The 13,583-nt window shown below is 40.0% G+C and overlaps 1 protein-coding gene across 2 annotated transcripts in view; it reads right to left on the reverse strand.

The window, feature by feature from the left end:
• Window positions 1-1,630: 1,630 nt before the first annotated feature.
• The window catches only part of ascc3 (activating signal cointegrator 1 complex subunit 3), a 153,874-nt gene continuing 141,921 nt past the window's right edge, over window positions 1,631-13,583 (reverse strand). For both annotated transcript variants that reach the window (XM_058393115.1, XM_058393122.1), the window contains exons 37-42: window positions 9,333-9,557; window positions 6,355-6,506; window positions 5,180-5,330; window positions 3,470-3,676; window positions 2,622-2,797; window positions 1,631-2,536 (exon numbers count right to left, since the gene is read on the reverse strand). In XM_058393115.1, the coding sequence (XP_058249098.1) occupies window positions 2,389-2,536; window positions 2,622-2,797; window positions 3,470-3,676; window positions 5,180-5,330; window positions 6,355-6,506; window positions 9,333-9,557 (1,059 nt within the window). In that variant the 3' untranslated portion in view covers window positions 1,631-2,388. The remainder of the gene's footprint in view (window positions 2,537-2,621; window positions 2,798-3,469; window positions 3,677-5,179; window positions 5,331-6,354; window positions 6,507-9,332; window positions 9,558-13,583) is intronic.

Below are 13,583 nucleotides of genomic sequence, written 5' to 3' on the forward strand. Positions count from 1 at the left end.
TTAAAGTCTATCACAGCAAATAAAGAACAAATAAAACAAGTCCATGTAGCTTAATTAACCGTTATAAGGATATTTTAATTATACTGAAATTCCCGGTTTTAATCGCGCACATTGTAGGCTTTATTAAAATCCTGGTCTATATTTACGCATATAGCTGGAGTGAAAATTTATGTTTATTTACAGGTCACTGTCCTGAGAGAGAGAAAGAAAAAGGGAAAAAAAACAATAATATATATATATATATATATATATTTTTTTCTTTTGTTAAAAAAAAAAAAAGTGAAGGAGTATTTAATTTGTGCATTCTCCTCATGTCATCAATAGCCGTGTTTGAGGAGGCAGCTCAGAAGCAGTGATTATGTGAATAAACTGGAGCTTCCTCTCGTCCTCACCCGTGGTCTTTGTGCTGTTTCGATACGGATGGCTCCTTTAATAGGAAATCACCTGCAGGGAGCGAGCTCAGTAAATGAGGGCGGAAGCGCGCTGAGCACGAAGCACACCGCGCCGCTTTCACCTTTTCCTAAAGCCCGAATTTACTGCTAATTAAACGGCGTCGGCGGAGAAAGAGAACAAGTGAAAATAGCCCAAAATATGGAGGTTGTTCAGAAGAGATTCGAAACACATCACCGTTCAGAGAGAAAGAAAGGAGAAAAAAACAATTCAGGAATTAAATGATGGTGCTACTTTTTTTTTTAAAAGTGCGTTTTCGGACTCGAACGCTTTAATTACGCGTAACGAGACAGCGGCATTTGCATTCATTACCACAAGACACCAAAACACAGCTTCCAATGGTGTAACATTGTAATTTCAAATTAACATAAAACCTAACTCACCTACACACGTTTGAAAATATTTAGCACATTAGTCAAATGCGGCAATTAAAGTCTCCAGAAATGTCCTCTCTGGCATTAGACATGTCCTCTTATTAGCCTGTTTTTTTTTTCTTTTTAATTTATTATTCTTATTATTATTCATAATGCAGGATAAAATGCGACAGATTAATAAACATGTTCACTCGCGCATGAGACTCACACACCATGTTGCTGCTGATCTTTAAAAGTGTTCAGTAAAGCCACAAGACAGGAGGCAGGAACAGGAGAGACACGACTGATGTACAGTAGCTTCAGATAAAGGCAGAGGGAATAAGGCTATTAACACTGAGCAGGAGAAAAAGAGCACAGTTTAAACCCCGTCGAAGAAAGTTATTCCCCAATTTTATTTAAACAAATAGATCAATAATGAAATAAGAATCGATACAGAGTTGACCTGTATTCGTAAGACAAATCTGAAGAAAATCGTGTTAATGTGAAAAGAAAATGATGGTCAGTGATCATATACTGGAAATATGAAGAGAAGCATTTTAAAAAGTCCTGATCCTGATGCACAACAGAGCGGGAGGATAATATGGAAGGTTTTAATTGTGTGTAATAAACATGTTCTGTCCACTTAACATCAACATTCCTACAAACCCATGCAGAAATAACAGGGAAAAATGGCTATGCATGAGGAAAAAAGAAAGAAAGTAAAACCATATGAACATCTGCTCGGTGTGTTATTTTGAAATGCAACAGAGAATAAGTCAAAAGAAGACCATTAAACACATTCATCTGCAATCACATCCTTTTATTTTTCCTGAAGGCAAACAATATATTCAAGGGGCAGACATCATTTAAAAAATTATTATTAAAAAAAAAGAAAGAAAAAAAAAAAAAAAAAAAGAGTGTATGAGCTCTGTTTGGTAGCTAAGCTGTGAAGAAACAAAACAATACATAAACACATGTAAGTTCTTAAACCAATTTCTTTCGTTTTTTTCTTAAATAAATTATTTTTTCCATGACTTACTGTAAACTTTGGCACCTGTATGTCCCTGAGGCTTTCTGGTGCAGGGTGTTAAGGACAGGTGGGGGGCGGGGTGAGAGAGAGAGAGAGAGAGAGAGAGAGAATTTCACGAACCAGATGACTGTCTGCCCAAACGCAGACCTTCACAGAGGAGCATGTTTCACACACCTGCACAGAATTCCTAACCTTCTGCTCTAGCAAGTTCTTTCCAGCCTCTCTGAGCTTGCACACTTCACACACATAGAAACAAACATGTGGCTCACACACTCAAGTCAACTAAGCAAGCGTATTCTAATCCCACCATAATGTGCTCCAATGTTATTATATGTAGTAACAGTAATGCTATTACTATTAGAATCTTATTACCAATCAGCTGTCAGACTCGTATATTTCTCCTTCAAGGCCATTTCGATCACTGCCTTCTCATGCTGCCACACCTGCTGATCTCTACAGCATCCTCCCTGAAACAACTGGCCTGTCTTAGGCTGTGCCACTCTTACACACAAACATGGAGACAGCCAGTATGTGTGTAGTATCACTGGAAAGAGGTCACTTTAAGTTCATTTTGCTCATGCCATCAGTGACCTCGGTGTTGACCTGGGAAGCGATGCTGGCAGGAATCACATTCAGGTGGATGTCGTACTGCTGATCCAAGCCCAGGTAACTGTCGCTCATCAGATAGAGTGTGTAGATACACCTGCAGCAAACAGAGGAATGTTATACTAACATACTGCTGGATAGGAGATGTCCTACAGCTTTGTGTATGTGTGAGTTTCACTTACTTCCCAGTCTGCTCAGGTGTGTAGAAAGCCACCGATGTCAGGTTCCTGTTGCGGATGTATCCCACTCGTTTGATGGCCAGAAGCTCTCTCTTGTCTACTTCACCCAGCACCAGGAACCAGCCCTCGTCTTTGGGCTTGGGGAAACGCGGGGCCTGCGCCTTACTGTCCTGCTTCCTCTGTGAGCATTCACAAAACTCAGTCAGGCAAACAGTTTCAGACTATCAATTAATAATTAAACAGTCTAAAGCAACCAAATCAGGGTTCACGCTTATTTTTAGAACATTATTTCGCTAAACCTTTCCTAACAGATGGAATGTCATCCGAGAATGAATCCCATCTTGCAAAAAAATAAGGCCTTACATCTCCATTTGCTAGATTATATTTCTCAATGAGCTGGAAATGATGGATACAGCTGGACAAACTATTGCGTAAGCTCATAAGAAAACAGTCCAAAGCGATTAAAATGATAAACAACATAAAGAGAAGTTTTATGATGGCATGTGTTAATGTAAGCTCTCTCTACCATGCACTCAGATACATCATTCTGTCTGCATGTCACACACGTCTGTTCCAAACTACAACTAGGCCTATGAACGGATGCTTAAACAGGGTATTAATGGCTAGAATACTGACACATATGTTAGTGCTGAAATGGTTAAATAGCCAATATCAATGGATTAATAGCAAAACCTTAGACAGAACTGACTTTACCCATTTTCTTATTTTCAGTTGTTTTTTTATCACTCCTAATCTAACCTATAAATGTCTCGGTCTTCCAATATGCGTGGGAACCATGTTATGGAGACTGAAATGGTGTGTAGTGATGGTATATGTGTGTGTGTTCTCACTCTTTGTCGGCCTGCATTGAGACGCTGCATGGACACTTGGAGCACATATTCCTGGTCAGCGTGAACAGGTAACCAGCTGCTCTGCTCCCTGATGTTGGTTACACTGGTGGATAGAGCACGCTCAGTCTGTTCCTCACAGCCATTCCACCAGCCCTTCACAGTCAAACTAACCTCCAGCACAGGCAAGTGACTTAGAAAAGCCCATGTCTAATAGATAGGGAGAGACAATCAGAGATAAATAGGGATGATGAAGTTTGTACCACAGTGTGGTTAAAATCCTCAAATCTGATTGGTCAGAAGGTGCTGATCAGTTTTCTATAACAGCAGCTCTGAGAGCCGTGACAGCTGGAATCCAAATCACAGGTTTATATTAATGCTCTCGTTTCTATAATAATTGTTAAACTTGCAGGGACTTTAATGGAAGATGATCTACATAATCTAAGAATAATAATAAATGGATTAAATAACTGTTGATATGGTGAAGCTTTCTGTAAGTATATGCGTTTTTTCCCCCATAACATTCATGGAAGGAACGTTAGGAGTCAGTGTCTACAGACATGTTTATGCTTTGTAGATTCTTAGTAAGATGACAAGGTGCATTTTTTGTTGTATCAACTACAAGAGAGAGAAATAAAGAGAGGCTGCTGAGGGAATGACTGTTGACAGCCGCTACAAAGTCCTGTAAGTGGAAGCTCAGTGGGATTAAATGTGATGTATATACAATATATATGGATGAAAATCAACATTGTTCATTATCAAATTAAAAACTGTAAACACTGGCAAATTGCTGTGGCATAAAAGGAATAAAACACTTGTTATGTTTTCACAAGAGCATGCGCTGTCATGTTTTATTCTTTATTCAACAAGCGATCTCACCAGAAGCAGAATGGAGGCCTACAGCTACACATGAGCTAGTTTCTGCTAAAAATAAGAAAACCACTAATTCATTTCCATGTACACTATAACACACACATGCCAAACAAAATTAAAAAAAATATATATCATATTTCTGTCAGCTATGCTTTATGTGCTTATGCTAGCACCAACATGAGGAAGGAGCTGTATAATAAAATATTAAGAACATGTGCAGTGCGTGCATGTATGAGTGACAGACTGATAGAGAATGACAGAGCTCGGCTGCTGCAGCTCCGTGAGTATTAGAGCCATGAAAGGGGGGGAAACAGCACAGATTCACCCTGCCAAAGCTATTTATGCGAGGATTACATTTCCTCAGCGAATGAGACGAGAACGCGGCGGCGCATGTGCTTATTTAATTAGCAGGGCCGAGGCTGCTGGGGGTGTGTTGTAGAAGGTGGGGGGTGGCTAGAATACTGATGGGGAATGGGCGCTGGGCTCGCCGCTCTGCCCGGACGCTCTCATTACCGTCGCAATTAGCACTTAGATTGGAGCGCTAAACCCTCTCATTTGGGAGGTAATTGGGGATCCTGGTGCTACCTGAGACCACCGTGACCGTCTGCTGCTTTCTGCAAATCACATGTTTGTGAGTGTGTGTATGTGTGCTCTCGGAGGTGTGCGTATTTCATTCTTAGCGTTACAAGAGACAATCTTAAATCCGACAATCTTTTAAGATACTGTCCATCATTTTGCTAACAATAAAATCTTTGCAGTGTAATACCTTTCAGAATGTTGGCTTATATCTCAGTGAACATGTTATTTTTGCGTTCTGTGATGTGTGTAATAATGTGTTACCTGAGTGATCTTTTGGGGCTCTAACTCCTCCTTCACCATGGCTGTAAAAATCTCCTCTCTTCCATCACAGGCAGCTATGAGCTCAGGAAGCCCGTCGATTGGGCCTTGATAACCTCTGGTTCCACCCTTCCCACCTTTGGAGCTCCATTTCCTGTTGTAAACAGTGAGGAGAAAAAGGCAGTCATATAACCGCCTTCATGCCCATTTCGATGGCTGAGCTCTTCCTGCTGTCTCAGCATGGCAGGACATCCAGCCTTCCTTTATCCTCGTCTTACCATTTTTATTGTCTTTCTACCAAATTACACTTCACGACGGGATGTAACCACACTGAAATGAATTATACGGGTAAAAGAAAATCCGGTGCCAACCACAGCTTTGTGTGTGTGTGAGAGAAAAGGTGCACTGGGGCTGTGTTTGAGGCCGTCCAGAGGACAGTGCTGGCAGATAAGCAATGCTAATGGTGTTTGCAGAGTTTGAACAGAGGTGGTAGATGGATTAGGCATGACACCATGTGACTGAGCTATAATCAAAGCACCACAGGTGAGAGGCACCCCTCTCAGGACACTGCTGACAGGAAGTGAACAGTCTCTCTTCTCTCAGACATGAGCAGGATGCAGACAACACTGTGAGTAATGATAAATTCCCTACATTCAAGTACAATTTATATGTCTAGAGAGGAATTTAAGGACAGATGGTGACAGATTTGAAATGAGGTGTAATTATACTAAGTATTATTCAAAAGCAAGTATTAAAATGCATTAATCATACAAATTCATAATCTTCTAAAGGAAGAATCTGTATATCATAAATACAGTTCAACAATTTGAAATGTACACTGATATGAAGATGGTGACAATGCCCAAATTTTACCTAGATATAATAACTTATGCTGTTATCATAAAAACATGTCCTCATCTTAATGACTCAATAATAACTTGGCACTTTATAGTACACACTTGTGCTCTCAGGGAGTTCACACTATAGCCTCTGGCTCACTCATCAGGAAGCTAAATCTACATATAGGCTTCTGTAAAGCTGTTTTGGGACGATGTCTATTGTTAAAAGCAACTGAATTGGTCATTTAATAATGGAGAATGCATATCGGCTGCTTGTAGTTCTCTAACAGTGTATGGATTCAGGATCTTGAGTTTCTAGGTAAATGGGAATCTACACACCTGAAAAGGTAGAGGTTCCGCTGGTCTATATGAGGCAGGGTGAGCAAAGAGGAGTCGTGAAGCCACCTAGCTTGAACAATCATCTGCACCAGGTTACAGACGCTCAGTGCAGATACCAGCCAGCCCTCATTCGCTGCTACGTCCAACATGGCCTGCAGAAAGAAGCCAAAAAAAAAACTGTCACACAAACAGACTGAAAGGTCACTATAAGATGTAAATACATTTATTTAAATATTAAAATTGTGTAAACATTTTAAGCAAATCTATTTATGATTGATATCATTAATAATGTAGAAACCCTTTACGCAACTGAATGCGAATCTACGGCTCAGTCCGACTCTCTCTTCTGTCTGCTGCTCTTGTCTTCAACATAAGGTTAAAGTTTGCTGAGCTCAGCTGCGCTAACAAACTTAATTAATCAAAAAGTCATTTCCTCGGTAACTATGACTAAAAAGCACCTTGAGTGCAGCAGCAAGCCTAGCGAGTTAATCAAAATGCTAATGCAGTACAAATTAAAGTTGTGATTAACATTTCACAGTAGCTGCTTGAGCAAACTGGAGACAGCAATGGGCTGATGTCACCGGAGCCTCTGTGAAGGAGGGATGGAGAAAGGCTGAGGGAGCGAGATCGAGAAAATAAACGATGAGGAGGGATGATCACACAAGCGCTATGTCTCGTTTAACCTGTCTACTAAAATTGCTCTCCACTGCTGCTGGAGAAAACAGATAGAAATCTGTAGCCCTTCCAGTGCTCAGAGCACAAGCACAGCTATAAAGTACCTCATTAGCACAGAGATGACAGGAATTATTTATCTAACCATCAGAGATCTTCTCAAAGCCCGCCCTAATCCAAGTGTGTGTGTGTGTGTGTGTTCCTGTATTCTTGTATATATTCCTGTACACACACACACACACACATATGTCTCAGGAAGGTCTTCTTCACTTTTTTTTTTTCCTACACACCCATATACAGTATATAAACCACTTCCTCTACAATAATGCTTAAAGTCTAGATATATATATATATATATATATATATATATATATATATATATATATATATATATATATATATATATATATATATATATATATATATATATATATATATATATATATATAGATATATATATATATATATATATATATACAAAGTTAGATATTCTTTAATATGTTGACGTGAAAGGATCATGGAAATACTGCTCAGTTTACACAGGATGGCTCTCTATGTACCGAATACCGACATCACTCTGATTAGGCAAGATAATCCCAACAAATGGAGTGGATGTGAATTAAGACTTTGAATTAAGACTCGCTGATATGAAATTGGCTGGTCAGCCTAGCGGACTGTGCTGATTAATCCTCAGACAGAACTCTGTAGTTAGCTCAGCTGTTTGCTAGGAAAGGCTAGCTTTGGATACATGCTGAGAAGACAGGCAGCTGCTGGCAGAGGAGCTACAACCTGGCACAGCAGGAACCTGAAAAAGTAACCACATGGACAAGCATGGCCAATCACTCCCACACACGTGCACATACACACACACACGCACGCACATGCACACACACACACCGGCTGTAGAGAATCAAGCACATCCACAGGCATGAACAATGTCTTACAGATCCGCAGACAGATCCATTCCCAAAGCAAGGCTGCCAGCGTGAACAATCAGCACAGCGCACATCCTCAGAGCAGGCATAACCAATCGCAAACAGATCCACAGGCGTGCCATCAGGCATGAACAATCAACGACAGGTTATCTAGCCAGCTTCGGATGCTTTTATGACACAGCCAGAAACCTGACATCCATGTGGCAATAAATCATCTCCACACCTCCGCCATTTTGCCCCTGGCTCACTGCGGCATTCAAAGAGACTGTTTGTTGTGTGTGTGATGTTCCAAGATTTTATTGGGGTTTATGCGTGATGGAAGAAAAGTTAGTCTTTCATGCTGCAAAGGTAAAAAATTCAATTCAAATGCCTCTAGAATGACAACAGCCTAAATTTAGCATGAAGATACTTTTATGTCTGATGCAGAATTAATAGAAAAAAAAATCTCCAGAGTAAAATGACTTTATGTCAATCTCTATTTGGCGACAGTGACATTTGCTTTAGTGGGAGAAAGCAATGAGCTGCACTGTTGTTTTAATGCATTTGATCTGTGAAGGGATGTGAAATGCTGTGCTGTCTCTAAGGTGCTGTAAGTGTCTGCACTCGCACTGTATTTATAGGCCTCCGGACCCAGGCATACTAACAGCGTCATGAACCAGTTACATGAATAACTGCCAGTTTAACAACAAACCTGGACACACACAGTAAATGCACAAGAGAGAGAGAAAAAAACATTGTTCATCTTCCTAAATAAAATCAAGCATAGGTGTTTTGCAAAGTCTTCAGTCTGGCATGATTCTTTAAATGTCATAAGACGTAAGAGAAATTTCCCAGTGTAGAGAAAGAATGATTTGAGTGGAATATGAACATAAAATTCTGAAACATATGTTTTATGGATTGTACTGTAACTCTATATAGCTGCCTTTAGAGTGATTGTTGAGTGCAGTTCACACAATGCTGTGTAACAGGGCAAAGCCTGAAGTCTGCATAAACCGAGCCTTAGGTCAGGTCTCAGTTGTCACATTGGAAGGGATGAATTTCCTTTTTTTTTTTCCAAAGGAACATCCGAGAGGTCTTCACTGACACATGGAAATGTGCTCAGCTATACCATACACAGGCCTTAGCATCGATTTTATGATGTATGAAGACAAGCAAATCGCTTTGATGGCAATGAAAGCCCCCCAGATGATGGAAAGGGAGGCCGTAGTAAAATGTATAGGGTTTGGATGGCCTCCACTCTAATGCAGCATATGCCAAGAGAACATGAAGGCCCAGCAACAATGGAAAGCAGATCTGATGCACATACATCATGAAGATCAACACACACACATACACAGATACACACACACACACACACAGATGTGCGCTAACCTGACAGATGCGGATGGCGTTGTCCAGGACGGTCTTTGTGTCTGTGCTGTAATCAGTGCAGGGCAGCTGGGCTCGGCTGAAGTGGGCCTGTAACAGCAGGTTGGCCTTGGTGTGCGAGCTGTCGTACGAGTGCGGATTGACCTGCAGGGGAAGTCGCTGGGCTAGCTCGCTGTTCAGCTGATCTTCGTTATGGCGCACAGGAAGTTCAGCATATTCCTCTGCATCCTGAACACAATGCACAGAGAGGGCTGAGGTTATTTGGGATAGACACTCTCACTCCCTTGCCATTAAAAATACACTGCATGAACTCTCTAAAGTAATGAATTAAGAAGAGTGGTGTATAAAGTATATTTTTTTAAAAATAAAAAAAGACTAACATTCTGCTTAGTAGACAGAATTCTAGCATTTTGGATAAAGGCCTTGGTTGAAAAATGGATGACTGTGTTAGTGGGAACAGCTGTATCAACTGGAGTAAATCTCTCTGGTTTTAACATATAAGCTCTTAAAATTCTTTTATATCTAATGTAAAAGGCAGATTTTGCTGGCAGGTTCCTAGATAGTTGACCTTTGGGTTAAAATGCTGTGAAGGGAGATCTTTTGGAAAAAATAAACCCAGTAATTTTCAAAAACGGAGGAATAAACTAAAAGGAAAAACTACATGGTTAAAACAATGTTTAAGATGAATGCATGAAAAGAAAGACAAGATAAAAAAGACAACCTTTCCATGTCAAAATTAACATCAGCACACAGTACTTTTCTTCGTACACCTGGAGAAGAGAAAGGTAAGGGTTTTCCTGAAGGGCCAAACTGTGGCCCTAATGACAGTGAATGGGCTTGACCACACAACCTACTGTTCAGTAGCATGAAGCCTTAACCACTGAACAAATGCCTGACACAGTAACCTTCATCACAAATAGAGGACATGTTTGCTGGTTGCATGTATGAAGATCCATGAGCCAAATTTAGCTGAGATGCAGGACAAGTGTATAGCTATCATTTTATTTTTTAATTATCACACCACAAAATACACTTCACATCCTCTATCCTTATGTCATATGTTTTTGTCCATTTTTATATTTCTTAATTAAATGAAATTCAAAGCTCCCGTACAACACTAATAACAAATCACTTAATATCATAAAGTTCTATCCTCCATTACAACTTAATTCAAATAGAAACTTATAAAGGCCATGAAACATCTGACACCAAACATCTCTTGACTGATTGCATTTTTTCTGAATGTACCCTCCCTTGCTTTTTTCCGCAAGCCTTCGCACAGACTAGGAACATAAACACATTGAAAATCCAAGCTGATCTTGTTTCCAGGTCTAATCTCAGCATGGGTACAGTGTGCCTGTTCACTGCTGTTAAGCATAAATGCGAAGGCACGAGTTCTTGTGTAAGGCCATTCTTCTCCATTTTTTTTAACATACACTTGTAAGAGGAGGCAGTGAGCATATTAGTCACAGCCCTGTGCTTCCCTCAACCACTATCCATCAGTGCTCCAGCTCTGCGCTTAAACACCTCGGAGCCAGGAAAGTGAGAAACGCCGGAAAAATGAAGAACAAAAGAGCATATCAGTGCATGACTTATTATTTCTGAGGGCAATGAGTCAGCATACGAGCCTACAGAGGATAAAAGAAGGCAGCTGATCTGTAAACAGAAGCACTGACACCAAGCTCTCGTACGATATTCTCCGTCTCAGCTGACATTTACATACACAGAGTGCGACCACGGCGCTTTAGAGAGGCTGAGTGAGTGCTTTTGATTCTTCACCAGAAGTGCAGATTCTTTTGACATCCTGAACAGGACGAGTGCTCGTCTGACTAGTCTTTTGGAAAAGACATTTTGAGTGCTTTAACAGCATCATTCAACTCTACAAGCATTCAATGATATTTAGAGGAGTGAAACATAGGATTTAATAGCAGGAGGTGAGAAAGAGGGAGGGAGAAAGAGAGAGAGAACCAAATAGAGAAAGGGTGGAAGAAAGAAATCGACTGGGTGCCTCATTATGACCACGCCACAGTAATTAGAGGCCATTGAGGGGATGGGGGGTCTTTGTGTCCCTGACAGGAGGAGTGAATTGAGGGTATTGAACCTCAGGCTGGGGTGGAGTAGGGGGTTGGCATGGGCCCAGTCTGCCTCATGTCATGCTTTTGTTAGCCAATCTGTGGGGACTTAAACACTGAGACATGTTAAAGGATAATAAAGTAGTGTGCACGTTAATAGGAAGATTGGGACCTCTGTGTGTAACCCAGCCAACAATTAGCACTGCAACATGTGCACTCCCGCTGGCACTGGAGAACATGCACACCATAACTGCCAAAAACAGTGTCTTACTGCTCATGGCACTGCAACAGCTACTGTACCAGCTCATTAACACCAACCACACACACTGTGCTAAATGCTGCTAATCAGTTTTAATCAACTTGCCATGACTTCAGCAGTTCTGAATGCCTCAGTGGGTTAAAAAAAAAAAAAAATTCACAGTAGAGACATATGGCAGCGGCCAAAACGGTTTTGTTTATTCTATTAAAATTGACTAATTCAAAAATATAGACTTGATAATGTAAAGATCAGTTAACTGACATTGGACTATAATTGAAATTCAATATTTTAGAATTCAGATTTGTATTCTACTTGAGATTATTACTTATGCTCAATTTTCTCCAACTAAACATATTAATAAGTGAAAAAGTCCGTCAGCTCCTATTACTGGTTGACATTCTGCAATAAAATTAAAAGGTGGTGATTAAAAAAAAAAAGTGACCACAGTCATTAGGGCTGTGTAACCAGGTGATATAAGAGTATTCTGTAAGAGTTAAGTGTATGGAAATGAAACTGGCTCACATTCTGGTTGTCTATAGTAACTGCTTTGTCTGTCTGTGTCTGTGTGTCTGTCTGTATCTATCCATCAATAAATGTTATAGACTGAAGAAGTCCAGGATCAGGATAGAAGAAGCATAACATTTATTTGATGGACAGACAAAAAAAAATAAAATAAAAGATAAAAGAAAATACACCAGAACTTCACACATGACCCCAAGTGGTTTTCTAAAACTGTACCTAATCCATACCAAGAATAAGAAGAAAAAAGAAAAGAATTAAATTCACATTAGTCAAACACCACACACAAAACTTCACAAGATGAAGAGTGACAAAAATATAACATAATATTTGTATATAATGTGTGAGGAATCCGTGAGGCTCAACCAGGTGCTCTGAATTTTTTTATTTGCTACAGTGGTGAAAAGTTCAATAAATAGCCAGGATATTATTCTACATATTTAAACGATGAGCCTAGCACTTGAATAGATCATGAAAAAATGGTATTGAGTAGTTTATTGAAGTTAAAGCACCACTGGGTTAGACCATTTTTATCATACAAGAAAAATCCCATTACAAATGCCAACTGGTCGCAAAAAAAAACCCATAAGCACATGCTAAAAGAGAGCTCCAGGCAATGGATTTAACATTTTTCTTTGTATCTCTCTTCCAATTTTATCTGTAACTGCTATCCATCTATTCTGTTCTTCTTTTATACACTGTGCTATGGGACGATGCTCTAAAAATCTAATTATCCTTATGGGACCATTAGTTTAAAATTTATTATGTAAGAGGCTATTGTTGCTTCAATAACATAAAAGAAAACATAAAAGTCTTCAATATTTAACAAATCTATCTGTATAAATGAATATAAAATTAAAACAACATAATGGTGTAGTTTGTGAAAAGCATCAGCAGCTTGCCTGCCTGCTGTCTGCATCCACTTCATAGTGTGTGTGTGTGTATGTGTTTGTGTGTGTGTAAGAAGTGAAACAGATGTGATGTCACTGGTCACCACTGAAGTGTAAAAAAGCTTTATGTCCCAATTATGTCAGCCATCAGCAGAGAGGAGGAGGTCAGAGTCGGTGAGCCCCGAGAGAACAGAGGATGTGAAACAGCCCTCTAATAGAGGGAAAGTAAATAGGTGCTAATTGTCCCACTACCCTAGAGAGCCGCAACTGTGTCTCTGTGTGTGTGTGTGCTGGCTGTGCTTACGGTCCTCAGTGAGGTTCGTGTTTTGGGAAGTTCTTACCTACCGTCCAAGCAGGATACGAGCTGTCAATCATCTGACAAGCTGGACGCAGTGATGGTGTACTGATCTAACTGGAGCGTCATTTGTTCCACGTGTGTGATATAAATGTTTAGATCATGTTTCTGCATTAGTGTCTCAGTAGAAAATTTGAGTATGGAAACTTTCCTTTTCCA

Source organism: Hemibagrus wyckioides, linkage group LG01, assembly GCF_019097595.1.
Source record: "Hemibagrus wyckioides isolate EC202008001 linkage group LG01, SWU_Hwy_1.0, whole genome shotgun sequence".
In the NCBI taxonomy this organism is placed as follows: domain Eukaryota; kingdom Metazoa; phylum Chordata; class Actinopteri; order Siluriformes; family Bagridae; genus Hemibagrus; species Hemibagrus wyckioides.